At 33.8% G+C, this 27448-nt stretch overlaps 2 protein-coding genes across 3 annotated transcripts in view; both read left to right on the top strand.

The window, feature by feature from the left end:
• Positions 1 to 19458, top strand: part of LOC136043814 (importin subunit alpha-5-like) — a 128207-nt gene extending 108749 nt beyond the window's left edge. For both annotated transcript variants that reach the window (XM_065728737.1, XM_065728736.1), the window contains exons 2-7: positions 730 to 846; positions 2102 to 2225; positions 5975 to 6122; positions 10027 to 10303; positions 16868 to 17006; positions 19325 to 19458. In XM_065728737.1, coding sequence (XP_065584809.1) covers positions 760 to 846; positions 2102 to 2225; positions 5975 to 6122; positions 10027 to 10303; positions 16868 to 17006; positions 19325 to 19335 — 786 coding nt within the window. In that variant the 5' untranslated portion in view covers positions 730 to 759 and the 3' untranslated portion in view covers positions 19336 to 19458. The remainder of the gene's footprint in view (positions 1 to 729; positions 847 to 2101; positions 2226 to 5974; positions 6123 to 10026; positions 10304 to 16867; positions 17007 to 19324) is intronic.
• The window catches only part of LOC136043815 (uncharacterized), a 63518-nt gene continuing 55418 nt past the window's right edge, over positions 19349 to 27448 (top strand). The window contains exons 1-3 of the mRNA XM_065728738.1: positions 19349 to 19489; positions 21435 to 21671; positions 25670 to 25840. Coding sequence (XP_065584810.1) covers positions 19349 to 19489; positions 21435 to 21671; positions 25670 to 25840 — 549 coding nt within the window. The remainder of the gene's footprint in view (positions 19490 to 21434; positions 21672 to 25669; positions 25841 to 27448) is intronic.

Below are 27448 nucleotides of genomic sequence, written 5' to 3'. Positions count from 1 at the left end.
GTTGACTGTTGAATTGGGGAGAAAGTTCCAATTTTATACAGCTCAAATTGTCCAGGCTTTTGCTCTGAGTTTATTTGCAGCTATCAACTTGAGCAATTTTCGGAGTGACCTTGTGTGGTTTAAAGTTTTACATTCTGAAAACAGTTTTCAAAACCATTTTAAGTTCTATTCCCTTCATAGATCTATGTTTGGGCCCCCTATCTCGGTCTATACCTTATGGGGGGTAGGCCTAGCTGTAGTTTTAGTCAATATTGCTCTGTACTTTAATTTGAAAAAAAACTTGTTTTTTATTTAGTCAAAATGCTGGACTGTCTCTTCAATGTATATTTTTGCTACAATATTACCAGACATAAGGATTAGTGACAAAATACTGGATTTACTTTTCATGTAGTATTTTAACTACATTATTACCAAAGATAAAGATTAGATAAAAGGGTATGGTGAACTAAATAACTGCTTTAAAAAAAAAAAACTTGGTAGAAAAAAAAATGCACACTGAAAGGTTGTTGAATTAAATGAAAACTAGCATTCGATCTTCTTTATCAATATTCTCCTTTGTTTCTTTTTACAGACTTAGTCAATGTATCCTCTGAAAGATCCAAATTGGTCAGGAATGGTTGTGTATAGTAATTCATTTGCAGTTTCCATGGTGTGCATTCCATCTCTTTATGTTTTTCTAGTTCTTTTGGAACTTCTACTTATCAAAATTAATAAGATCTTTTATTTCAGAAGTTTTCTAGGAAACACCAATTACCAAAAATGGCTGATCGCAATGACATGCTCTTCAGAGATCTCTCAGAAGCTGAATTTGTATTTGAATGTGAACTACATGTAAGAGACCCCTCGGTAAGTTCCCATTTTGACTCTGACCTTACTGTGTCAGAACTTAGTTTTTCTATCTGTTCCTCAAATCAGTTTTTCTTGTTGTTTTTTTTGTTTGTTTTTTTATATATAGAAAAAAGTACATAGGATCTTCTGTATATTCTTGTAGATATACACATGATGAAACATGGGAACCCTCCTCCCTAAAGGGGTTGGGTTAAGACTATACTTTGAAAAGGCACAATTTATTGGACTCTGCCTGTTGCAAAGTTTGGTCGAGACTTGACTAGATATTGTGGAAGATGTGACTTTTTAGAACTTAGGATCCTCCTTCTCCTTCCATTCAGACTGGCTGGGTTGAGTGTCAATCCTAAAAAGTGTAGCTAAGACAATAACTCTGATTTTTTTCGAGGTTGAACAAATCTTTAAGAATGATTTTGTGGTGATAAGATTATTGCTTCCCTCTCACGCTTCTTTCCTTCCCAGAAATCAGTTGAAAAGTGATTTGAGGTAGATGTCCTTATGACAAGAGCACAGAGACTCCTTTTCCCTCCCCTCAACCTTTGGATCGTAGCTTGACTTGTTTCTGCATATATATCAGGGGATAAACTTTATCTCCATACAAAACTTTTTGAGAAGTTAACTAAAATTGAGAATCCGATTTTGAAAAAGAACGAAATAAGCTCAATTGAGGGTGGGAGGAACAATGATTTTCTAGACTTACTATTTGCAAGTCCTGAAGAGATATAAAATTAGTTTTTTCATGATCTTGAAGAGATAATTCTATCCTCTACACGAGTTCCACATTAGTTAATCAATAGGAATTTCTTGTTAAAGCTTGTATAGTTTCGTTTTACTACTTATTTATACTATTTCGATGCTGGAACAAAATTATTTCATTTTTTTCCTGAAGCTTCAAAAAACCATTTACTGCAGGAATAACTTTGGAGGAACATTTCTTTTATGTTTTGCAGTCACCATGTCCAAACGTTAAATAGATCTAATATGTTACCTAAAAATGCTGATCAGAGAAACAAAAAACAACAGTGACAAAAGCAGAAGTGTGGTTTCGAGCACAACTAATCAAGGTCGTCTGTAAAAATTGTTCCCGGTTGGGAGGGGATGAAATCAAGTTCTCAGGAAATGTGTCTTTGTATTGCATTTACATTTTTAATTTGTCTTGAATTGAAAATGAAAAGAATTGAAACAAAATTTTTTTTAACTTCCTTGTCTGGAATTTGAATTACTATGAATCCTAATTATTTTCTTTCTTTAAAAGTGCAGAAGACCTTACCCTGCCACACAGCTGCGAAAACAAAGAAAATATCATCGGGTATTGAAAAAGCGACAAGTTGATCTGACTAAGCAAGAGGAATCTCGGACTCTCAATGAAATTGTTCAAGGTACATTTGTTGTATTTTAGTGACAGTTTAGTGGTTTAGCCCGCAGCAGCAGAATCAAAGCCAATTTAAAATATCGAATTCTTACAAGTAAAAGAGTATTTTTACAAATAGAGTAAATAAATTGCCATTTTGTTCTAATTTCCCGTACAAGAATTGAAGACACTGTATCATTAAATTCTCCCCTGTCATTGTATTTAGTGTTATAAAACTTATATTAATCTCAATTGGTAAATAATGAGGGAAATAACACTTTCGTTTCATAGAAACGAGAAATCTTTTTTCTTGCGATAAAAACAAGAAAGCAACCATTAAATAGCTCAAGATGAACTTTAAAATTGAGTCATTAAGATTTTATCATTACACATTTATATTCTTTATGATTTGTAGAGTCATAGGAGAATTGCTTCAGAGCACATTCCATAATTGACCAGATGGAAAATAGACTAGACATTTATATGTATTCTGGTTGCTTCCAGTAGCAGAAACTTATTTTCCAACAGTTTGTGATAATGAACCATAGTAAGGAGCGACCCGGCTCAATAGTAACTAAAACTCTAAAAAAAAACGGAATTTTGATACGAATAGGTGCATCAAAACTCTATGCTGATTTTAAATACATAAGTTTTATCAAAATTAGTTGTACCCATCAAAAGTTATGAGCTTGAGAAAATTTGCCTTATTTTCGAGAAAAGGGGGAAAACCCCCTAAAAGTCATAGAATATCAATAAGAATCACACCGTCTGATTTGGTGTATCAGAGAACCCTAATATAGAGGTTTCAAGCTCCTATCTGTAGAAATGTGGAATTTTACATTTTTTTTGCCAAAGGAAAGATGAAGGATGCGTCTTTATTTGTTTTTTGTTGTTGTTTTTTTCCCCGGGGTGATCGTATCGACCCAGTGGTCCTAGAATGTCGCAAGAGAGCTCACTGTAACGGAATTTAAATGTTCTAGTGCCCTTTTTAAGTAACCAAAAAAATTGGAGGGCCACTAGGCCCCCTCCCGCGCTCATTTTTTCCAAAGTCACCGGATCAAAATTTTGAGATAGTCATTTTGTTCAGCATAGTCAAAAAATCTAATAACTATGTCTTTGAGGACCACATAATCCCCCAGTCCCCGGTGAAAGAGCAGCAAGTTATGAACTTTGCCCATTGTTTACATATAGTATTGGTTATTGGGAAATATGCATACATTTTCAGGGGGGATTTTCTAGTGTGCGTGGGGAGGGTGCGGGGGAGGATCTTTCTATGGAGGAATTTAACATGGGGGAAGAGAATTTTCATGAAGGGGGGGCTAGATTTCCCAGCGTTATTAAAAAAAAACAATGAGAAATTAAGTAAAAAAAATAAGTTTTTTCAACTGAAATTGAGGAACAACATTAAAACTTAAAACGAACAGAAATTATTGAGTGTATTAGGGGTTCATCCCCTCCTCTATACCTCGCTGTTTACGCTGAAGTATTTTTAGTAATTTAAGAAGAGCTATTTATTCTAATTAATAGGCCTTTGTGATTCAGGGGTCATTTTTAAAGAACTGGCACACAATTCGAACTTTAGTCTAAGGAGCAAGGTATTAACGAGGGGGCGAACTCCCTCATATACATAATAAAAATATATGAAGATAGAAGTTAATTCGTATGTTACGTATATTTATTACTAATAAAAACGTTCGTAATAAAATTAAAACTTCTAGTGGCCTTTCTAAGTAACCCAAACATTGAAGGCAACGAGGCACCCTCCCCCACTCCCTTTTTCTTAAAATCGTCTGATCAAAACTTTGAGAAAGCCACTTGGCCAAAAAAAGTAAAATTAATATGCAAATTTTATTTTAATTATCCATGTACGGTGAGCCAAAATCAAAACCTGTACTAATTCAAAAAATATTCAAAATATAAATAAAAGAAACAAGTTTTTTTTAACTGACAGTAAGGAGCAACACTAAAACTTTAAGTGAACAGACGTTATTCCGTAATGAATGGTTCATCCCGTCGTCAACGCCCCGCTCTTTACTGTTTTTTATTGTTTAGTGTTTTAAATAAGTTTTTTGTTGTTTTAAAAGGTAGAGTTGTGATAAAGAGTTAAACTTAGCATAAAGAGCAAGGCGTTGAAGAGAGAACACCCTCTTTCATATACGGGGATAATTTCTGTTCGTTTTTAGTTTTAATGTCGCCCCTTGCTTTCAGTTAAACAAAACTTGTTTATTTTGTTTAGTTAACACAAGAAATGGTTCGGCTAGTTTCTATTATCTCTAAAATTTATGCGCCATACGTAATTTTTAGTATGTTGTTTCCGTATTCTCCAACGGCTTTCATACATCAGCGAAAAAAGATAATTTTGATGCCATTTCATGGCTGATATTTAACTCTATCCATCTGCCGAATCACATTTGGAAATATTACCTCTATTGAAAATTGGTTAAAAATTGGTTGAAACTCTGTGAAAAAAGTGCAATATCCATATTCCCTAAGTAACTTTAGAATCTTCCACTAGAAACAGTCTAAGTAATATCGTAATTTTGGCTCGTTGAATGGATAGATTAGACAATGAAATATTTTGTCTTGTTTTGTCCAAATAAGAGCAGCAAGATTGTCGTAAAATCACTTGTTGGAGAGGGATCATAGACCTTAAATGGTATTCTTTTAGAGGCCCATAAAAGCTAGACAAAGCATATTCATTGCATTAAAAAGGAATATATTTATTTGACCGAGTACCAAGGGTGTCGTTTAAACGAAACGAAACGGTGTCGTTTTCCTACAATTATTTGCACTGATAATATTATAAAAAATAAAAGCGTCTCTTTTTACTGGTTTTTGGATCCAATCGTACAAATATATGGTCGAATGCTTTAAAAGCATCATTTTAACTAATGTAGGTGAGGCGATTTCGTGATTCGCCGTCAATCTGCGTTTCTATAACCAGCTAACTTCAGTGTATATATTTTTCTTTGAATCCTGTGTGCATCTGCGCATATTGATATTCCTTTTTCTTAGATAGCCCACAAAAAATCAACTAGACATTTAATTGAGTGACTGAAGTTACCAATTGAATCCTGTAAATTCGAAGACTAATTGCTCGCATTAAATTTCATGCTGGAGCAGCATTATGGCCTGGCGTTGTAGAAGTTGCTTTTCGGTAATCGGTATTGGTCAGTCTATAAAAAGAATAAGAGTCTCAAGACAGAGCTTTCAGTTACGTTCATTGTATTTTGCTCCTCGTCTTTGAAAGAAATAGAGCGCCCTTAACGTGCTTCCGTTTAACAATAATTAACGGACAAAATCGTTTTGCCCCATTGGAATTATCTACACTTATATGAGGGATTAACATTTTGTGTTAGTAGAACTTGTTAACTCGAACAAGTGTTTAAACTTTTAAGAAATGTTTACAATCGATCAGTAATGGGCCAGCAGAAACTGTTTTCTTGATTTCACATATTCATAGAATCAGATACATTCTACACTTATTAAATTTCCGTCAGTAAAAGCTGATAACAGCAAGACAAACTGTTTTATAACAAGCTGCACGAATATATGACTTGAGACCTACGTATTTAATACTTACTTTAATTTGGTATGTACTTTCATTACCAATTTTCACGTTATGACTTTTATTATGACGTTATGACTTTATTTACGATATAACCCGTTATTACCAGCAGTTTTTTCGTGTAACGGTCGTGATTTTGCATATTGGTAGAACATTGGTTTGGATTTTTATGGAAATTGGATTGTTATTCTGATCTCTGAAAATTTCAGGAATAATGTCTGACAATCCTGAGCAACAGCTGTCATCAACATTTGCTGCTAGAATAATCTTGAGTCGAGAGACAAATCCTCCAATTGATGATTTAGTTCAAGCCGGAATTGTCTCACAACTAGTCAATTTTTTATTAAGAGAAGAAATGTGAGTTTCACTGTTATCTTGTTTTAGGTCAATAAAAAAGAATATCTAGGAGGATGGAACTATGGAACCTCTTCAAATGAATACATATTGTCTCAAGGTGGTATCCAGGAGACGGGGGCTTCGGGGGTTTTGATCCCCGCTCTCCCAATTTTGGCTTGAGTCATAAAAACGTACCGAAAATGTATGTGAAAAAGTTTTGATGTGTTTTTAGAATCTTTTTTATTCAAAAAGTACTGTAAAATTCATTGTATTTAGGGTTCATGACAACCAAAAGATATCGGTCGGCTTGTTTCAATATGTGTTTCAATATCTTGTTTCAATAACCAATATTGTGGTTTTATTTTGACGAATTTAAAAATTCCATCCCCTACCCTTGACGTAGCTTGGGGACTTATGAGGTTTTGAGTCATAACCCTCCGACTATTATTGCAATGCAGAAGTTTGAAAATGGAACACTTTATCTACTTTTCACAATTGTTGTTTGATATCTAACGAACATGTCTAACGGCAAGAAGCAGTTTGGATTTTTTAGCCTGCTGTTGACAATCTAATACTTGTATTGGCGAATAAGTCCCAAATGTGAAACATTTTATTTACTGTATTAATGCACGTATAATTACATTAAAAAACCAAGCAGTGTTAAAAGTCAAATAGCCTTTACGGTCCTTAGTCTTGGCCGCCGCTAACTTCTTGTTTGTAATCGTCTTGCCTGGTGCTTCCAAGAATATAAATAAATAGTCGTCGTCATGCCTGGACATTGAGGTTTATAGAAGTCCCCGAACCCCATCTTTTTTTAGCAGAATTATAACAATTTTTTATTTTTTTGACAAACCAATTATAATTGTCAATGGAGCTGTTTGTTAAAGTGAAGCCTCGTGTAGTTGACTCTCTGCAACCAAATCCAACTGAACCACTGTTTAACTGAGCTCCTGTGTAATTCAATCACATCTAACTAGACCCTAGGTCGATTGAACCCCCGTGCAACTGAACCCATGTTACTGAGCTCTCATGTAACTTAATCTCCTTTTAACTAATTCAACTCCCGTAAATCAAGTCTTGTTTGAATCAAATCAACCCGAGGCCTAAGAATAAGTTTGAGCTAGTGCCGAATAGAAGCTAAAATTACTTCCCGCTTCTTCCGCAGTTTCTGACTTACAAACCCAACTTGCTAACCCAGAACTTTTCCAAACTGAAAGAAACTTTCAGGAATAGGTCTATTGTCCGACAAAGGTTTATTTTGCGAACAGTGAGCTTTTAAGATGAAGCTTGGGTAAGGATTTGCCAAGGGGCAAGTGAAAACATTGGTTTTATACCTTGGCCCCTAAGCTCTTTCTGCTTGACTATTGGAGTTATGTAAAAGTATTTATATGGCTCATTCTACATATGATCAGCCCAGCTTACAGATTCTGAAGAAAATCTTTTTAGTTTTTTTTTTTAGTTTTGCATGTAACGAACCATAAGGCAATTCTGATTGCTCTCTGTCTTTAGTTTTGATTATGTAAACAATCGTAATTTTGACATTTTAACGTCTTTAATAAAGGAAACCAGATTCTAAAATTGTTTCTCTCTCAACAATAACATTTATATTTCGTATCTACAATTTTATTTAAATGAAAGTTTTGATCGTTTAAACATTAATATTTATGAAAACATTAAATATTTATGAAAAAATTATCTTATAAAATATCTACATTGAAGTTGCATTGCAAGTTTTACAAACATGGGTCATTACCTTACGAAGTGTCCTTAGTTTACATGTGTTTATACATGTAAACTTTACATTTAGTTTATTAGTTTACATTTAGTTTACTATAGTTTACAAAGTGTGTCCTTAGTTTACAAAGAGTATTGTATATCCTTGATTCAAAAGCTGAAGTGTATTACACATATGCTTAGAAATAAAGAAAGGCAAAAGAAAGCTTAGATTCATGCCTGACAACAGCCGGGGGGAGGGAGGTCGAAGGACCGTTTTTTCTGTTACACTTACAACTTTTTAAGAACTATCTTTTTTTTTAGAATGAACTCTCTCTTCATTAATAAAGACTAAAAAAATAGTTTGAATCTCAAGATGGTTCCAAAATATTAAAAAAACCAAACGACTATGCTTGTTGATAAATATGTTTTTTTTTCAATAAAATTTCATTCGATGTCAAAGCACCGGTAAGCGTTCACGGTAAATTTAACTTAGTCTTTGTTTTCTTTTAGACTTATCAGCAATTTTTGCTATAGAATCCCAAGCAAGGTACATTAAGTAATTTTTAATCCTTCTCCATACAAGAGTATGAGGTAGAGGCCACCTTTAAAGTAAAGTTCATGGCTTGAGTCATTGGTCAAACTTTTAGGACACATTATAGAGAAGAAAAAACACCAAGGGAAACAAGTTTTAACTATTTTCAGACATGGGAAGTAAGGGAATCGTTAACCTACTCCCACTTCCATTTTTTAGAATAGTGCCATTTTGCAATGACCGAATAAGGATTGAGTTGGACAGGGTTTAGTTGAATGGGGCCTGGTATGCACGGGGGTTCAGTTATACCGCGGTTGAGTTGCATGAGGGATTAGCCACACGGTCTTCAATTAAACAAGGGTCAGTTTTGTAATAAATAGGATCAACTATATTAAATACTCAAATAAAATTAAAATGATTTAAGAATAATTGGGCTTGGGCTTGGGAAACAGGGCTTGGGGATCAGATAAGTAAAATACATGAAGACTTATGGGTTAAGATTGTGACGCTAGAGCCCAGAATTGTGTTTGGGGAATAAAGTATGTAAGCCCCTAAAAAAAATTAAAGAGCAAATGCCTGAAGTATTTGTTCCTTGTAAGTTTACTTTTATGCGGTACTTTGGGATGGATCAGATGTCTCCAATTGGGTTTTATTTATTGATGTTTGTCTGTCTATAAATGATAAATCGAGCCATGTTCTTGTTGTATATTCTAAGCCATGAAAACATATAAATAATCAAGAGATAACCCAGATTTCCTCGTTCAAGACTCATCAAAATCTTTTCCTAATTGTAATTAGCCTAGTATACCCCTCGCTAACTCGGTTCAACGGAATCAGTAAGTTATAATGCTGGATCTGGTTCGTCGGGAGTGTGCAGTTATTTGGCACCAGTTTGTTTTACATCCGTCCAGGGTGCCAGTATCTGAGACAGATTCCACTACTAAATTTGTGCCGAAGGAATCGTCCTTAAAAAGACCGCAGTTACGAAAAAATTATAACAGCTGCACGGGGGGATGAGCTGCATGAGGGTTTAGTTGATTGGGGTTCAGTTAAATGAGGGTTCAGTTAATGTCGCACGGGTTTAGTTACAAGAAGGCGCAGTTGCAATAGAACTGTCTTTACACATTATTACTATCATGTTATTTTTCATGTCTTAATGTTTTTATTACGAAATTTTTACCTTTTTTTTTATTATAACTGTTTTATTTACATAAGTAGCCAAGTGTCTATATAGGTAGTTGAAAAAAAACTAACTCAAAAGTAAACCAAAAATAGAAAATTTTCCAACCAGTTGCGGCAATTTCATTTAAATTATACGCTACGTTATTTTCATCACGCGGGAAAAAATAGTGGAAAAACTGTGAGAAAAAGAAAGTTTGATTAAATAAACTTTGAAAACACAAAATATAACAAATTGATCCTGAATAAAAGGAAATGACTTCATTTCAGGTGTAATTCAACTTCAACTTCAGGTACACAAAGGGATGAATATCCAACATGAGATCTAAACCTATCTCTTGCAAGTGTCTAAAACATAAGCACTTTGTGTATCGTATGAATTAGTCATTTATTCGACGCTGTGTGTATTTGCAATTAAATTGCGTGGTATTAACTGTTTATTGCTAGTTGACTCTTGAGGAGGGAAAGAGAGAAACTGATGGATTTTTTTTGTTTTAGGCCAGAGCTTCAGTTTGAAGCTTGCGGGGCTTTGACAAATATCACTTCTGGGGATTCTGAGCAAACAAGAACTGTAGTTCGAGCCTTATTAGATCAAGCCTTAGATGCGATAGAGTCTCTTCTCAGTTCTTCTGATGCGAAAGTTGCCGAGAAAGCAGTTTTATTCCTTGGGAATATAGCCGGTGACGGTCCTACTTTTCAACGCGAATTTTCGAAATTTCGATTTTTCTCTAGCGTTTTACAGCCTCTGTTGAACTTGATTAATACGACCAGTCCGGTGAGTTACTTTCTTTAATTTCAATTCTAGTTTTCATTAGAGTGTCATATTTGATTTTGTTGTTAACTTTTAAGTCAAGTGATCTATTCATCGATCATACATAATATTCACCAAAGAAGAATGGATACAAATTTCTAAATAAAAAAAGGATTTTTCACATTCTTTCACATACTTTCATACTCTTTGATTCACCAGGTGTTTTTTGTTTATTATCTATGATTCATATATGGCATGGATCCAAGTAATTAATATATATAGTTGGATGTATCAAAGCAGCTTCTAGTGACATAACAACCGAAAATAAAATTATCTGGTTGTTTACCATTTTATTATTTTGCTGCGAGGCAATTTCCTCTTTTAACCTATCCGCCTTTTGTTTTTATCTGAAACTGCTTGAAACTCTGTAAAGTCGTGCACAATCTTATTCAATTTCGATTATTAAATGATTCTATGGTTTTCGTGGCTTCCTCCGATTTTTGTTGTATCTTCCTCCCTGGTACAAGAACAGTGATATGGTAACAAATTTCGAGGCTCCAGATTTATTAAATAAAATTAAAGTTCTACACCAGAAACTATCCGACTCGATACATTTTACTATTAACCCTTTTCATGGTCTTCTAGAATGTTTTCTACAGTAATTTAATGTGTTATCAGAAGTTTTTTTTGTGTGTGTGTGTTTGTTTTATACTCCGCTGTTTCAAGTGGGTCACAAATAAATTATTATTATTATAGTCCCAGAAATAAACTAATTTAGTCCTGATCTAATCTGTTTCAAAAGGGTACTAGAATTTTTGATTTCTGTTTGGTGGAGCCTTCTCCCGATCTTCTTGGGCCATTGGTTTGATGTAATCTGCCCTAAGAATATAAAAAGAAAACAATTAAACAGGAATCCATGATTTTTGTTCTGGTAGAAAAACACAAAATTCCACATTTTTGCAGATGGGAGCTTGAACCTCTACAGTAGTCCTTTCTGATACATTGAATCTGAATCTGATGCTGCATTTTCCATTAGGATTCTTTGATTTTTTGGGTATATTTCTTCCTTTTTTAAACATTAGGGAAATTTTAATATTCATTAAACTTAATAAATTTCATAGAATTGAAATCAACATAATAAGTCAAAGTTTTTTATGTATCTATTAATATCAAAATTCTTTTTGTTTTAGAATTTCGTATATTATAGGAACGACTTGCCTCTTACTTATAGTTCGTTACCATGGTCTGTTTGATTGCAGTTAAACTTATCTAAGCCGTATTTATGTTGAATTTATAAATTCCAAACCTTAATATTGTTTCTATTCACAAACTGCTATTTAAAAATATCTATGATAACGACACACCTGGTAAGCGATAAATATATTAAAGGAGTCAGTTCGGTTCGGTATTAGTTCATTCAGTTCAGTATGAAATTAGTCTAGCTTTGTTTTACCGTTATTAGGAGTTGTAAAAAATAGGTTATATTTGTTACTGTTGAAGCCATGAGAAGTACTAAGTTTATTGTTAATCGTAATTTTTATTCGGTTGATCCTAGTATCTATCACTTTAATTGAATTTATTTTCAAAATATTTGTTTAAATCAAGCAGATGAAAACTTCATTTTCATATGGGCAATTTGATAATTTGCTCTTGATTCCATTTTTGATGTTTCTCAGGTCGTAAGTTGGGAAAAAAATTTCGAATAATATTCTGAATTTATTCTAATTAGATTTAGAATAAAATTTCTTATTAAAATGATTTCTAATAAGTCTCCTCTCTTTGTGAAACAGGCTAGAAATACCTATACTTGTGTCTAAGCTGTCATGAATGACTAAAGAACCTCATCACAGCCAGCATTATCATTATTGCCTATCTTTTTTTTCTGACCAAGGTACTTCGTGTAGAAGGAGTTGTCGTTGAAACTTCGAAAGGAAGTCATTCGATTGGAAATTGAAAGTTCTAGTACTACTTTCAAGAGTTAAAAGTGACCCCCTCCCAATCAAATCTCCAAACACATCCAACAAAATTTTGAGATGGCTATTTTGATCAGCGAAGTTGGAAAGTCCAGTAACTATGTCTTTTGGGATGTCACCACCCCCACACAGCATTCGGGGATAGATCTTTGCAATTCGTCCATTGTTTACACATAATGGTAGTTATTGAATAAGGTGGGTATGTTTGACCTGTAGTGTTCAAAAAGACAAAGGACATTCAGGTTAACCTTTCAGGAAATATTGAAGGGGGTGTTGAACTAACTCTAAGCACGTTACGTTCATGCGGGTTGTCAAACGGTCATAACTCAGGAATGACTGATGGTATTAATTTTGAACTTTCAGTAAACGATAAGCGGGATAATCAATTGATCAAAAAGGTAATATTTGAACGTTACTATTACTACTATTACTACTACTACTACTACCGCTATTATTACTTCTACCACTACGACTACTGTTGCTGTAGTGAGTGTTACCAAGCCTGAGGGTATGGAAGTGAAAATTCCAGGAAATGTTCAGGGGAAAGTTGAACTAAATCAAAACATACTTTTTGTATAAAGATTGTCAAAAGCAATATTTTTGGAACGGCATTTTGGAACTGTATTGAGCTGAAACTTCCAGGGCATCACGAGGGGATGTTCAACTCGCCAAAAGGTACCATATGGATACTGCTACTTCTATTAATACTGCTACTACTACTTTTATTAGTGCTTCTAATACAAAAATAGTATTTCTACTGCTACTACTACGATACTAGTACTATTAAGACTAAGGATGTGAAGGAGAAAATCTGAGAGAATTTTAGAGGGGATATTTGAATTAAATGAGAAAACACTATGTGCATGCAGATTGTCAAAGGGTGTATTCCTGTAATGGATTAGGGAATTAAGTTGGAACTTTTAAGGAATGTATAATGGCTAATAATAATAATAATAATAATAATTTATTCCAGAAAAAGCCCATGGGCCATAGGAAATTTACATAACAAAAAACAAACAACAAATTAACTAAAATAAATTAATACTATTTAAAGAAAATGCTCACGATGTGCCGCTGCAATCCTGACAAACCTTGCTATCCTTTTAATACTCAGGAAATTTGTCTCTTTCAATACCAATTGAACAAAAGACAATATTTTCACCAGAGATAACTATCTGAAGTTATGCTGTCAAGCTTTCGTTTCATCAAACCATGTTTCTGCTTTCGAGTAGAAGCTCCGTTCTAGCAGGCAGCCACTAGTTTTAAATTGAAGATGGAAATTGAAAGAAAATTTAAAAACGTATTAAGGAAAATTTAAAAACGCATCAAAAATGTGAAATTTTATCTACTCTCTTATGACTTCTGGTCTACGCTGTTATTATAAAAGTAAAGAGTAACGTTAAACTTCAAGATGAGCAGAATGTATTCTTCATAGGAAGGGGACTGCCTACTCCTCATCCACACCTCCACCTTATTGTCAAAGAAACTTCGGAGGGTGCTCATTAGATCAGAAATTGAGAGTTCTAGAACTTTTTATAAGGTGAAAGTGATTGGAGGCTAACCAGTCGTTGGGGGTATATTCGGTGTGGGAGGGGATTTTTCCGAGGGAGGGGTGAACGCCGGCCACCACTTCCACTGCCGGGTTTTCTTTTCGTGATCAGCGGTCTGTAGCCCCAAAATGGTAAGAGATGCAAACATGAAAGTTTTATTCGGTTTGAGAATCGTTAAACAGGGCAAAATATCATGAGGTTTGTAAAATCATTGTTTGACTTTCTATTGTAAAGTTTTGATTCTACGAGTTCTCTAAAATTTGTCTAAGTAAAATGCTCCAACTTCAAAGCTTAACTTTTTAGAAATAATGTAATTTTGAATACAGATGCAACTTCATATTATCTCTTCAACAACCTAAACAAATATTTCCGTATTTCCGTATTGAAAATCTATAAGTGATAAATTCACGCGACAGTTACCCGGCCCCACAACCAATATATTTTCTTTGAGTGATAAATAGAAAAAATTACAGAAATAAAAAGTGAGGACTGAAAGTGCTGCCACCTATTGTTTCTACCCATTTCTGTTCTTGATTTCAGCTATTCAGTTTATCGCCCTTGGGATTGTGGTAGAGAAATGATATCAGATGTACCTCTTAAATGTTAAAAGTTCTCATTGCTAAAGAAATTAGAGTTTATCCTTTGCTTCTTTCTAAGTGATAATGTTAGAAACTTGGCCTACGGCAAAAAAGTCATTTTTGAACTAAGACAGATAGATTTTTTTTTTTTTTGACGGCAGTCGATAGATCTTGATAAGCTGACCAAAGTACATGTCATTCATTTTTTGGTAGAGAAATTCCTTCATGAGATATTCCAGTTTGAAATTTAAAAGGGGTTGACAACTTCAATAGTTATGTACACGCTGAAACCAAAAATAGGTCGATACAGAAATGGTATCAGATGTGCCTCTTAAACTTTAAAAGTTCTCCCATTGCTAAATAAATTAGAGTTTATCCTTTACTCCTTTCTAAGTGATGACGTTAGAAACTTACGGCAAAAAAGTCAACTTTTGAACTAAGACAAATAGATTTTTTTTTACGGCAGTCGATAGATCTTGATGATCTGATCAAAGTACGTGTCACCAATTTTTTGGTAGAAAAATTCCTAGTAGAAAAATTCAATAGTTAGGTATACACTGAAACCAAGAAATAGGCCAATACTAATTGTAAGAAATGCAGGGGAGTTAAAGTAAAAACACTTTAGCGTAAAGAGCGAGGTATTGAGGAGGGGACGAACTCTGTCATATACATACAAATTTCTGTTCGTTTTAAGCTTTAATGTTGTTTTTTCCTTTCAGTTGGAACACTTGAAAACACTTGTTTTTTATTTATTTAATTTCTCTTTTTTTTAAATAATGCTTTAAATTCTACACCCTACTCTCCCCCCATGATAAATTCCTGGGTGGAAAAATTCTCTCAAGACAACCATAAAAAATCCCCCCTGAAAACGTCAGTATACTTACCAATAACCAATACTATATGTAAACAATGGGACTGTGGCGGATTAAGTGGTCTTCAATGACGTAGTTATTCGATTTTTCGACTATGCTGAACAAAATGACTATCTCAAAATTTTTGATCCGGTGACTTGGGGGAAAAAATGAGCATTGGAGGGGGCCTAGTCCCACTTCAATTTTTTTAGTCACTTAAAAAGGTCCCTAGAACTTTTAATTTCGTTCAAATGAGCCCTCTGGTAATATTCTTGGACCACTGCATCAATACGATCACCCTTGGAAAAAAAAAAAAAAAATACACATCCGTGACCTTTCATCTGGCAAAAAATACAAAATTCTACATTTTTGCATATAACAGTTGAAACATCTGCAGTAGGGTTTTCTGATACCCTGAATCTGATGATGTAATTTTCATAATGATTCTGTGAATTTTAGGGGGTATTTCCCCTTTCTCGAAAATAAGGTAAATTTTCTCAGGTTCGTCTTCGTAACTTTTGATGGGTAAGACTATAATTGATGAAACTTACATGTTTAAAATCAGCGTGCAAATATGATTCTTTTTCTGTATATATTGGTGTCAAAATTCTGTTTTTTAAAGTTTCGGCTACTATTGAGCCGGGCCGCTCCTTGCCACAGTTCGTTACTTCGAACTGTTTGAAAAGAAGCTTCCAAATTTTGGTTATCATGTAAAATTTTAACGAATATTGGTGAGAAGTAAAGGGTTCCGTCGGAATCAAAAAGTTCTTGATTTGGAACGGGAGCTAGGCTTATAGCTGTGTCTTTGGTTTTGTGCAAGATCCAGCCTTCTTTGAAGAACGAGGGTTAAGGCATCAAAGTCGATTCTCATTAGCCTAATTACGAGGATTCAATCTCTAAAATCTTGTCAACAGCTATAATCTTGGTGTTGGGTACCTGGAGGATCAGGGGTGGATACATAACCTATGTTGGGAGGAGTGGGGTACTGAGACAAAGTTTTGGCTCTGGCATCAGTAGATTCGCCCACCTGACCCCACAATTAGTGTAATTTTGGACTTTCTGGGAAGTAGTATGTTCCCTTATGTACCTCCTCTAGACCCATCTCTATCGTTCTGACTGTTCTTGTCATCTATATTTATTAAAATGGTCTGCTGGATCTTAATCAAGCTTGATAGGAATTAGAAGCCAGGAATTAATTACCGGTTCGGCTTCAGATATCAACGCTATATGCACATAATTTATGAAAAATACTAGTAATTTTGACCGCCACAGGATTAAGTGGTATGATGATATTACTAAAAACAAAATGCAATTTAGTTACTAACAATTAATACAGCAGTGGAGTGGTAAAATAAATTTAAATGAGTGTTAAAAAGGGTATATTTATGACAGACAATATTAATTCTTTTAAAATCAAGATTTGGCAGCTCATACCATCTATTCCCCCCCCCCTCTTTTGTCAAAAAACGCGCAGCTACTTTTCTAAGAAATGTGTTTTTCATACAACTATCATGAAATATATAACCACTATTCACATTCTGAATATAGCTGAGGGCAAAATTTTCTTGATAAATCATAAAGTAACTTATTTATTAACATTAGAATATTCTTGTTAGTAATATGGTTTTATTTTCAGATATCACTTTTGAGGAATATTGCCTTTACCTTGTCGAATCTATGTAGTTACAAGGATCCTCTCCCACTCGTCTCGCAAATAGAGCAGTATTTACATGGTCTAAAGTACCTCATTACGTCCAACGATAAAGAAGTTTTAGGTTAGTCCTTTTATTTTGTAATTCTATTGGTTTACTGTCGTCCTTTGACAAAAAACGAGAAAATACAACGAATTAAAAATAACCAAGGATCTTAAACGAGGGTAATTTTCAAACACCGGAAAAGAAGCAACGGAAAGTCAATCCACATATTTCGCCAAGGGCCTTGACTAAACCGACCTCAGTCTTAAAAAAAAAAATACCCTCGTTTAAGTTTCTTGTTTGTTTTTACCTTTTTTTTTCTTCGTATTTTTGTGTTGTCAAGAATCATGTAGCCAGTGTAGTCTTCAAATATGTTTGCAGCCGTAACTATTGTGGAAATACGGATGACCAAAGGCCGTTAGACTTGTCTAACGGCTCTAGTTTTAGACAGCTGGTATTTAATTTTTTTTTTTTGGTCCTTGGAGCGTCCTTGGCCTAAATACTTGCCGATAAACAAATAAATCTGACCCAAAAAAGTTTTGGCCCATTCCCTTGGGGCCCGTGCCCCAAACAGGTTTTGGAGCCTTTTGGTAAGATGTTTAACAAAAGATTTAGATCACCTGAGACTGGGGTCTGAAAAGGGCCAAACAATTTGTTTTCTAAATGGCTCGAAACTTACGTCCATAAGTTATAGGGCCAGGGAATTCCAGTGTATAAGAAAATTTGGATGGGGACATGGACACCCCTAAAATAGTGTTATAAAAGGCACCTATTTTTTTTATATCGGCTTCAAACTTATATCCCCAAGTTGCTAAGCCAATGGAGCCTTTGTGAAAAAAAGTTTGCCCTAAAATGCGGTAAAAAAATAGACAATTATACTTTTTTCAAATGGCTCGAAATTTAAATCCTTGAGTTTCTGCTTCCCAGGTTTCAGTCACTTAGAAACTTGTATCGGCAATTTCTAGAGACAAGGGGGGTCTCATTGCAGAAAAATTTTTTTCATAATGTTTGCTCCTCCCACAATGAGGCTAGGAAAAAGTTAAAATGTGTTTTTTTTTTCTCAAATGGCTAGAAATATTAATTCATAATCTACTGGGTGAAGGAAACCCTAATAAACAAATATTTATGGCTAAGAAACCAGACCCGAAAATTAGACCAAAACACATTTTTTTTTTTTTTTGTTTGCTTGAAACTTTTATCTGAAAATCCTTGGGTCAAGGAGAATCCAATGCACAAAGAAAATTGTTATGACTTGAAAAGGGGCGAAACCTTTATCTGAAGATACCTGGGCTATGGGGACCCCCCTAATCAAAATAATAAAAAAATCGAAAATAATGTTTGGCATGCCTGGAAACAAAGCCCCAAAAAGAGACTAATTTTTTTTTTTTTATTCAATGATGTGAAACTGAATTGATAAATTTCAGGATCAAGGAGACCCTATTTGATAAAGAAAAACAAAAAACTAGTTTTAGTATGTTAGGCTCTAAAATGGGCCGAAATAAATTTTTAATGGCTTGAAATATATCTGTTAGTCCTTGGAACCCTGACAATGAAAATGAATAAAATATTAGTTTGCCTGATAAAAGGCCAAAATTTCGATTGTAATTTGTTCCAGGTTCTCTTTGGATGGCTTTGCCTTTCTTTGTACTGAATTTGCTCAAGAAGATTTTTTATTAATATATTATAAATCTTCTTTTATCAATGTAATACTTGTTAATACTAAACACCACATTTTTGGGCACTTACCTGAAGAGTTCTGTAAACATGCTCTTTTATTATTGTGTCACCTAAGATATGGCGTACTTGCACACATTTACAGAGATGGTCTTCAGAGAGTGGCTTGAAAACCCCCCCCACCTTCCACCCTTAAAAATAGTTGCCTAAATTGAAATCAATATTTTCTCTAAATCGGTGGCAAAATTGTTTTCTACTTGCCTGATGGAACTAATATCGTTTTAATCTATAACTCTCTACTAAAAGTAGCCAATCTGCTCGGATTGCACTTGAGGCTCTTAGTATCTTGCTGGTGTTCAATTAACTTGGAATAGGGTTGCCTGCCATTTCAATTCAGAAATATCTGTTCTAGGAGCGTATAAGTCTTCTGAATTATTTTTGAATTACCTCTTTACAAATCAGATGTTCGCAAGTATAACAAGTCCTATTTCAGCCTATATACACTTCGCTTATGTGTTTAAATAAAAAATCCTATTTCAGTCTGTTTATACTGTGCTTATGACCAAGTATTACAAAAACAAGAATAAATAAGTTATATGCATTGTCTTATCATTATTTTCCAAGCCAAAAAAGAACAAAAAATTACTGCATTATCTTTTTGAGGATTTGTTATGCATTGGTAAATTGAAATTATTCTTGTATGCTAAATATTTTTTTTTTTGTAGGTAATGTTTAACGACTGGAAACTAATGGAAACGACTTTAGAGGAAGCAATCCATATTTTGTCCGCAAGAAGAAGAAATAATGTTCGTTTTCAAAGAGAAACAGCCTCGTCAGATTCCCCATCGTCCGAACTTGTTCAAAGAAGAATGAGGGACCTCTATGAAAATGTCAGTAGTTTTTTTTTGTTTTTCTTCAAGAGAAATGGGTGGGCTCATTATCATTTAATTTTGAATATCGCTGTCTCTTAAAACAAATTCTGTTTGGGGCTAAACTAGTTAGCTCATAAAGGGTGATGGAATTCTATGTTGGGGTAGGCGAGCTTCAATTATATGATTTATCGCCCGATAAAAGTATGATAATCGAGCTTTTTTAATCTCATTTTCTAAAAAAAGAAATAAAATCTAGGGTTAAAAATGATGAAAATAAAGCAAAGAGCAAATAATTCAAGCCGGGTTTTTTTTTTTTTTTTTTTTTTTTTTGTTTGACATATAATTGTGAATTTGGGCCGTTGAGGCTTTTGAAAATCACAATAAAATTAAATCTTATCTTGAATGCTCTCTTTAGGGATTTTCTGTAATTTTGTTGCTTTCTAAAAACTTCCTGACTAACCTTCGTCTTTCTAGGTTGAGTGTTCTCAGTTGTCCAAAATCATGATTTACCCTGTAAGAAAAGCAATTTTTATAAATTATGGTTCGAAGTTGTAGACTTGTTTTGTAAAAACGGTGCAAGTTAATATTGACCATCAATACTGGTAACAAATTCTGTATTTGAACAAATGATAAGTCTAAGGTAGAGGTATTTTCTCTTTACATATTTTATGAATTTACACAGTAGCCAGAGGTGTGAGGTGGGGGGGGGGTACTCAGGTTTTAAAAATCACTAAACAAGAAGGGAGAATCCCTTGAAACCAAAACCTGCTGAAATTGTTATTCTAGTTGATGTTATTTTGGAAAAATCAGCAAGCTGCCTGAAAAACTTGCTAGAAAATTTTTATTTATTTTATAAAGCTGTCAAGTTCAACTTCTATTGCTTTTAACTTAAAAAGCACAAATAACAACTAAACAATGAAAAAATTCAACTCAGACAGCAATGAAATATGCATAAATGATCAATGCTTGCACTTTGTCTTTAAAAGATATTGGAGCTCGATTCATCTTTTGTGACAAAATGCTTTTGGTGGTTACGTGACATATGAAAAAGCAGAATAATGAAAAAAAATAATAAACAAAAGATAATGCAACAAATACGGTAATTTTCACCCAGTGAATGGAAAGAAAAACAAAAATTTCGGCAAAGACCTCCACTAAGTCGTCTTCAGTACTAAAAATTCTGGCGTCCCACTGGATTTAACGGTAAAAAATAATTTATATATTATAATTATCAGTAAATTCCTACAAATGAAATAAAATGTTACAAACAAATAAGGATAATCCTAGTAAATGTTTAAAATAAAAAATAGCGAGGAAGACCACACTGCCTTTCCATAACAAACAAACACAAAGTAAAAGCAATAGGAAAATATTTTGAAGACAGTGGAAAGTAATTAAGTGAATTAATTAAGTTTTAGAAGTTGAAATCGAAAATAAACTACCGTTGTTAGATTTGCTAATTATTCGTGATACTGATAAACTGGATTTTATTATCTATCGAAAGCCAAAACAAAACAATAGATATCTTCATTTTAATTCAAATCACCCCCACAAGTTAAAAGAGCAGTTGTAACCTCTCTCATTGATCGTGTCCTGAGCATTTGCTCCAATTTATATATAAATGCAAAAATAAATTTTATCAGATATATTCTTTTTGGTAATGGATACCCCATTCCTTTTGTCAATAATATAATTAGCCGTTGACAAAAAAGACATTCCCGTAAAATCGAAGATATGTCACAATGCGATACTACTGATAAGCCCTCAAATATTATCTATCTTCGGTATATTCCAAAAATCACATCAAAATATAATAAGACCTTCCAAACCGAAGAGCCTCTTATATTCAAACTCAAAATGGAAACAGAAGGGTTGCTTCGTACTTTCGCTTCTTCTTTCATGTTATCCAATCATACCTATATTTACCTATATTTAAAAAACCTATATTTAACCTATATTTAAGCACCTGGTCATGCTTGAACCATGTAAGGCTGCAAACATTGAACCACCTACGCTACTACCGTTCTTCCACTTTTACAGCAGTTCAGACTGGGACAAGAAGAGAATAGAGAGTGAGTGGAAGAACATCAGTACACTAGAAATTCTGTTTAAGCTACTAGAAAGTCCTTTGCTTTTCTGGCGGAAAATTTTGTCAATGAAAACGCCTTGTGGGTCACTGAGATTTAAGAACCTTCAGAAGGTAGTGATGTATCTTCTTTCGCTTCTGTTTTCAAATGTTGTAATGGAAAGGTTGTTCAGCTCTCTAAAAAACATCAAGACAGACATTAGAAACTCTCTGTCATCTGAATCTTTAGGTGCATGTCTGCAATCTCAGAGTGGCTTCAATAGGGCTGGACAAACAGATAATCCTCATTTGCGGAAGAGACTTAAAATGGTAAAAGCCATTGCAACTTCTGAAGAATGTAGGGGAATGTGTATTATGAAACCTTAGTCGGATGATTTATTTTTATTAGCTGAGTTATAGCTGAGTTTCTTAGTAATGAGCGAACTAACTGATGATACTCTGTTTTTTTCCTATATATATTTTTTTTTTCGCTGGTGACTTCTTTATCCCATTTTCGGGCTCAGTGGCTAGTTTTTCCTCATCATTGTAGACTCCTCAAAACTTGTTCGGGAGTCAGTCTCTTATTAGAAGTAAGTGGGATGTGGTAAATAGATGGGACCAAGAATATCCCTTGTAGGTGCAACACCAAACCAGCACCAAACCCCAGTGAGTAAAAACCAGAGACTACTAGGAGTGCAGAGTACGTGCCAATTAGTTGGGAGCTGAGTTTAAATAAAAATGAGTAATATAGTGATCTGCTGCCAAATTTGGGTTTCTGAATTCAAAATATAAACAAAAGAAAATTCTCATGTGAAATCTTATGTTTTTCAAGTTTCATCGTTCTCATGTTTTTTGGCTATGATAGTGTGTTTTTGACAATTGCGAAGTGGAAGCCCTGCCTGAAGCAGATCCCTGATGAACGGCACAGTTAACTCAAAAGAGACCAAATATTTTGGTAACTTTCTTCGTATAGGGATTAAACCCAGGGAAATATGTTTGAGGGGATAGGTGGATTGATAGCAGGGGATTGAGGGGAAGTTGAATTTTAATATGGTTGTTGTCTGTTGGTTATAAATGCTGACTTTATTGTATGTTTTTCCAGTTTATGTTTTTTTTCTATGTTTTAAAACATTGTATGTTTTATTGTTTGTTTGTATTATTTAAAGCTCTATATTGTTCTTCTATGCTGTTTGTAGTTGTATTGTTAGTTCTGCTATTGCTCGCTAGCATTTGCATTTAAATCTTATCTTATATTATCTACATAATTCGTAATCAGGTAGAATAAGTTTGGTAGACAGATATATTGGTTGTTCTAAGAAATTCTACTCGTAGCGGATTCTGAATGCGCAAGTAACAGATGAAATTGACATAAAACTATTTCAGTACCTCAGTTTTGATTGATTTTCTGTCTTACTTTGAGGGTATTTAAATGGCATTTTTTTTTATTGTAGGTTCTTTATTTTCAATTTTTGTAGTGGCTGAGTTTTATAAATTCGACTTCATAAATTGAAAGTTTTATAAATTGAAATATGGATTGTGAAACTTTTTCCTCTTATATTTTTGCAAACATTCAAAATTACTGTAGGGAAGCGCTTAATTGTAATATCTTTAATAGCCTTTTTGATCTTCAGATATTTTTTGGACTTCAACTGCATAAGAATGGAGGCAGCCAACTATAGTATATTTGACAAATGATAGACCTATTTAAGTATATCAAACGGGTTGTTAGCCCCCTAAACCCCCTCCCCATGCTTACGCTGTAGTTTAGCCTAGTATTATTGAGAGTATAATTAGCATCTATAATATGTTGAAACATTGTTGGCAACATAGTCCTGTTGACAATACTGCTGTGTTTGCCCTTTTAATAATGTGTTTGACCCAATGAAAATAAACCTCTTATCAATATGGCTCTGATAGTTCAGAAGATATTAAATTGAGAGCCATAAATGTAGGTTATGAAATGTAGAACCAGACAGAAGTTATAAAATCAAGACAGAAGCTGCATTTGACGAAACGGCCACATAGCGTTAAAACTACAACACCTTTCATGGGCTTATACACTTTTGATCTGGGGCTTTTTTGTTTTGAAATCTTTTCTGAGAGTACACACTTTTGCAAATTTTAATCTGACCAAAAAAATAAGGATTACTTGTGTATTTACGCACATTTCGACAAAGTTCGTTGTGCGTTCAACGACAATTGGCCCAAGATTTGTTGTTTGTTAGTTTTCAACTGAGCAGGCCCTAGTAATATATTTTGTGCTCTTGTACCCGTTAGAAAAATAACGTGTTTTAAAGTCAATTTACCTCAGGGTGTTCTGTTCTGTAAGTTTAAAATAGACCCCCCCCCCTCCTAAAATGAGATTGATCACACTGATAAATTTGGAGTTCTGAAACACTTTTTGGTTTGAGACTGGATGTCTGGGATGGACTGATCGAAGCACTTTAACTTCTTTAGTTCTCTCTGTTTGCGGATCGGATATATTCTGAGGCTGGTAACTCTTGGCAGTTTTAGTTCTGCCAAATAATTTTTCCAGCTATAAAAATTCTTTAAACTAAGGCCATTATGCTCCAAATACACTCGTGATTGTTCACTTTAAGCGTTTTCTTATTGAATCATAGTTAATAAATCTTGGACAAGGCTTATATTCACGCCTCTTCCAATTGTTTTTGTATGGAAATACAAAGACACAAGACTAGCTACTGGACTTCCCGAACTTGGGGTTGAATCCCCAAAATCTTTTTTTTACGATCTTTTCCGTAAGCAACTTCAGCATCCATACAATTGATCTTTCTAGTAATTTGGCTTTTTCTCGAAACATCCCCTTAAAAACTTCCAATATGTTCCACTCCTGTTATTGTATTCTATTTAATTAGATAGTAAAAGTACATACTGCTGAATTAAGTCTAATTTTTTTTTAAACTTGAATTTCAAAGAACTGTTTTCGAGAGATTCAAGTTGATTTTCATGAGGAGTTAAGGTTTAATTGTCTTGTGTCATCACTTATTGTCTGAAGCAACTAGACAGAAATAAAAAAAACCTCAAATTTCTAAGTTCTACACTACTTATGCCTTATTGACTGTTACCTAGGACCTGTGCTTTGTGTTTTTACTTCTGTTATTTGTAGCTCATCTACCTGATAAGAAAAAATTATGGCCTAAAAAATAATAAATAAAAAAAAAACTTTTTTTAACTGCAAGTAAGTATTGATATTAAAACTTAAATAGAACAGAAATTATTTCGTCTATGAAAGGGGTTGTCCCCTCCTCAACATCTTGCTTTTTATGCTAAAGTTTATTTTTTGTTTTAAAAACTAGAGTTTGAGAAAGCGTCAAACTTTAGCGTAAAGAGTGAAGCGTTGAGGAAGTTTTAACTATGTAAAACTTGCGAATATACAACACTCTTCGATGTCCCATTGTTTGTGCATATAAATAGATTATCAGGTTTACCGACTCTTGAACATGCAAGATATAATTGTCCATGGGAAAAACAATCCGTATTCAGATCTATACCTCATTATTCTAATGATTGCCCTTGAGCTTTGTTGATGGTGATTGCTAATCAAACATTCCCTGTGTCCCGGTCGTTATTTATATATCCCCCCTGTGCCTCCCGGCGTCCCCGTTGTAGTTGTGTCCCGGTGTCCCGGTCGTCATTTATATTCCCTGTGTCCTAGTATATATATATATATATATATATATATATTCTAGCTCTGTGTCCTGAGCTGGTATATATATATATATATATATATATATATATATATATATATATATATATATATATATATATATATATATATATATATATATATATATATATATATATATATATATATATATATATATATGTGTGTGTGTGTGTGTGTGTGTGTGTTTGTTTGTTTGTGTGTAATAAATGAAAATAGACTGAAAAGTGTGTGTGTTATTTCAATTAGCTTAAAATAATAAAAAAAATACATTAGGTTGTAATCTAGGAATTAATAGTATATTGTGTTGCTAAAAATTTAATTTTAATAACGGGCTGGATGAGTTCTGAGTAATAAATTACCATTACTATCTTTTTTTTTGTCGAATATGCTATTTTCTTCTTTTTACGTGAATCAAGGATAATAAATAGGTATCTACAATTTACAGACAAATGCTGTTGTAAATGAAGGAGCTTTACAAATATTGGTTCGTTTACTGCAGTATCCAAGTGTGATTATTAAGAAAGAAGCTGCTTGGGCAATTAGAAACATCATGGTTGGCAATCCTGGTCAAATTCAAGCTGTCATCGACTCAGGGTGCTTGTCACACTTAATTAGCGTAAGTCCTCTATCTTAATAATAAATATTTCTTACTCGTCACACATCTTTGTTCATAGTGAATAGATGCAAATGAGATGAATGACCAAGTTAGTTTAACTAACTTTATTTTACTTGTTTGTGGAAAATCCTGCAAAATCTTAATTGACTAAAATTATAAATAAGTTGTCCTATTTGCGTCCTAAACTAAACTTTAAAATTTTAGGTTTAATAACTAATTTGTTTCGAAAAAATTATTTCTTAAAGATGGCTCCCCAGAATGTTTCCCTTAGTGTTGCCTCGAAGCAGCAGATAAAAACATGTGAAGTTTGACGGCTCTAGGTTAAGAGTTTCCCTGTAGGGGCTTAAAAGTTCAAATGTGATTCTTTTTTTTTTCAAATAACGAAAAAACATTATCTTTTGGTATAATACAAAAATCTTACGGAAGTAAAGAGTGGAGTTACAAAGAAGTAAACAAAGAATTATTGCTTCTCAGACTACGCATGATCTACAAACACTGTCGATTGTTTTAGCAAATGTTTGTCAATTGTTATTAGTGTTTTTAGAATTGATTTTAGTAATGAACACGGCAATAAAAATTTTCAAAAAATAGAGGAAAAACACATCTGTGCATGGGCATTAAACCTAAGTGACCATAAACCCTAAAACGAGCAGAGCTTGTACCATATAGGAGAAGACTGTCCCTTTCTCATCCCTAACCTCCCCTGCGAGTTGTAGAAACATCAGAGGATGCTCATTCGATCAGAAATTGAGAGTTGTTTTGTTTTTTGTTTTTTTTTAATCGACAGTGAATGGAGACCAACCAATCCCTGTCCCAGAACCGCTTTGATATCCATTACTTTTTGATATTAAACAGTTCGTGGTAACGAACTGAAAGTAATGAGCTACTCAGCTCAATAGTAACTGAAACTCTAAAAATAACGGAATTTTGATATCAATAGAAACAGAAAAAGTATCAACTTATTATGCTGATTTCAAATATATAAGATTCATCAAGTTGAGTGTTATGCACCAAAACCTACGCGAGCCTGAGAAAATTTGCCTGATTTTAGAAATAGGGGAGAAATACCCCCTAAAGTTCAAGCAATCTTGATGGAAATTATATTATCAGATTCAGCTTACCTGAAAACCTTACTGTAGAAGTTTCAAGCTTCTATATAAAAAGTGTGGAATTTTGTTGTTTTTTTGGCCTGAAGATAGATCATGAATGCGTGATTTTTTTTTTTTTTTTTACCAGATCTGATCGTATTGAAATAATGTTCTTTGAAGATCGGGAGAGGCTGTACTTGAATGAAAATCAAGAGTTCAAGTGCTCTTTTTAAGTTAAAAAAAGACTGGAGGGTAACTGGCCCCCCTCCCATGCCCATTTGTTTTCAAAACTATCTAATCAAATTTTTGAGATAGACATTTTGCTCATAGTTCAACGATCAACTGACTATGATGTCCTTAGGGGTTAAATTACCCCTCAGAGCCCTTGGGGGAAGCCCTGAAAGCTGTGAAATTTGCCCTTTAGTAGTATGGTGACTCTACGTCCTGTGAGGTCTATAAGCGCTACTCTTTTCTTCTACACTGGTTTAAGATCACAAAGAAGGTTAAATTGTTTAACAGG

This window comes from Artemia franciscana, chromosome 2 (assembly GCF_032884065.1).
Source record: "Artemia franciscana chromosome 2, ASM3288406v1, whole genome shotgun sequence".
In the NCBI taxonomy this organism is placed as follows: Eukaryota; Metazoa; Arthropoda; class Branchiopoda; order Anostraca; family Artemiidae; genus Artemia; species Artemia franciscana.
The sequence above is the reverse complement of the archived record's forward strand: the minus strand, read 5'-3'. Positions and strand labels throughout refer to the sequence as shown.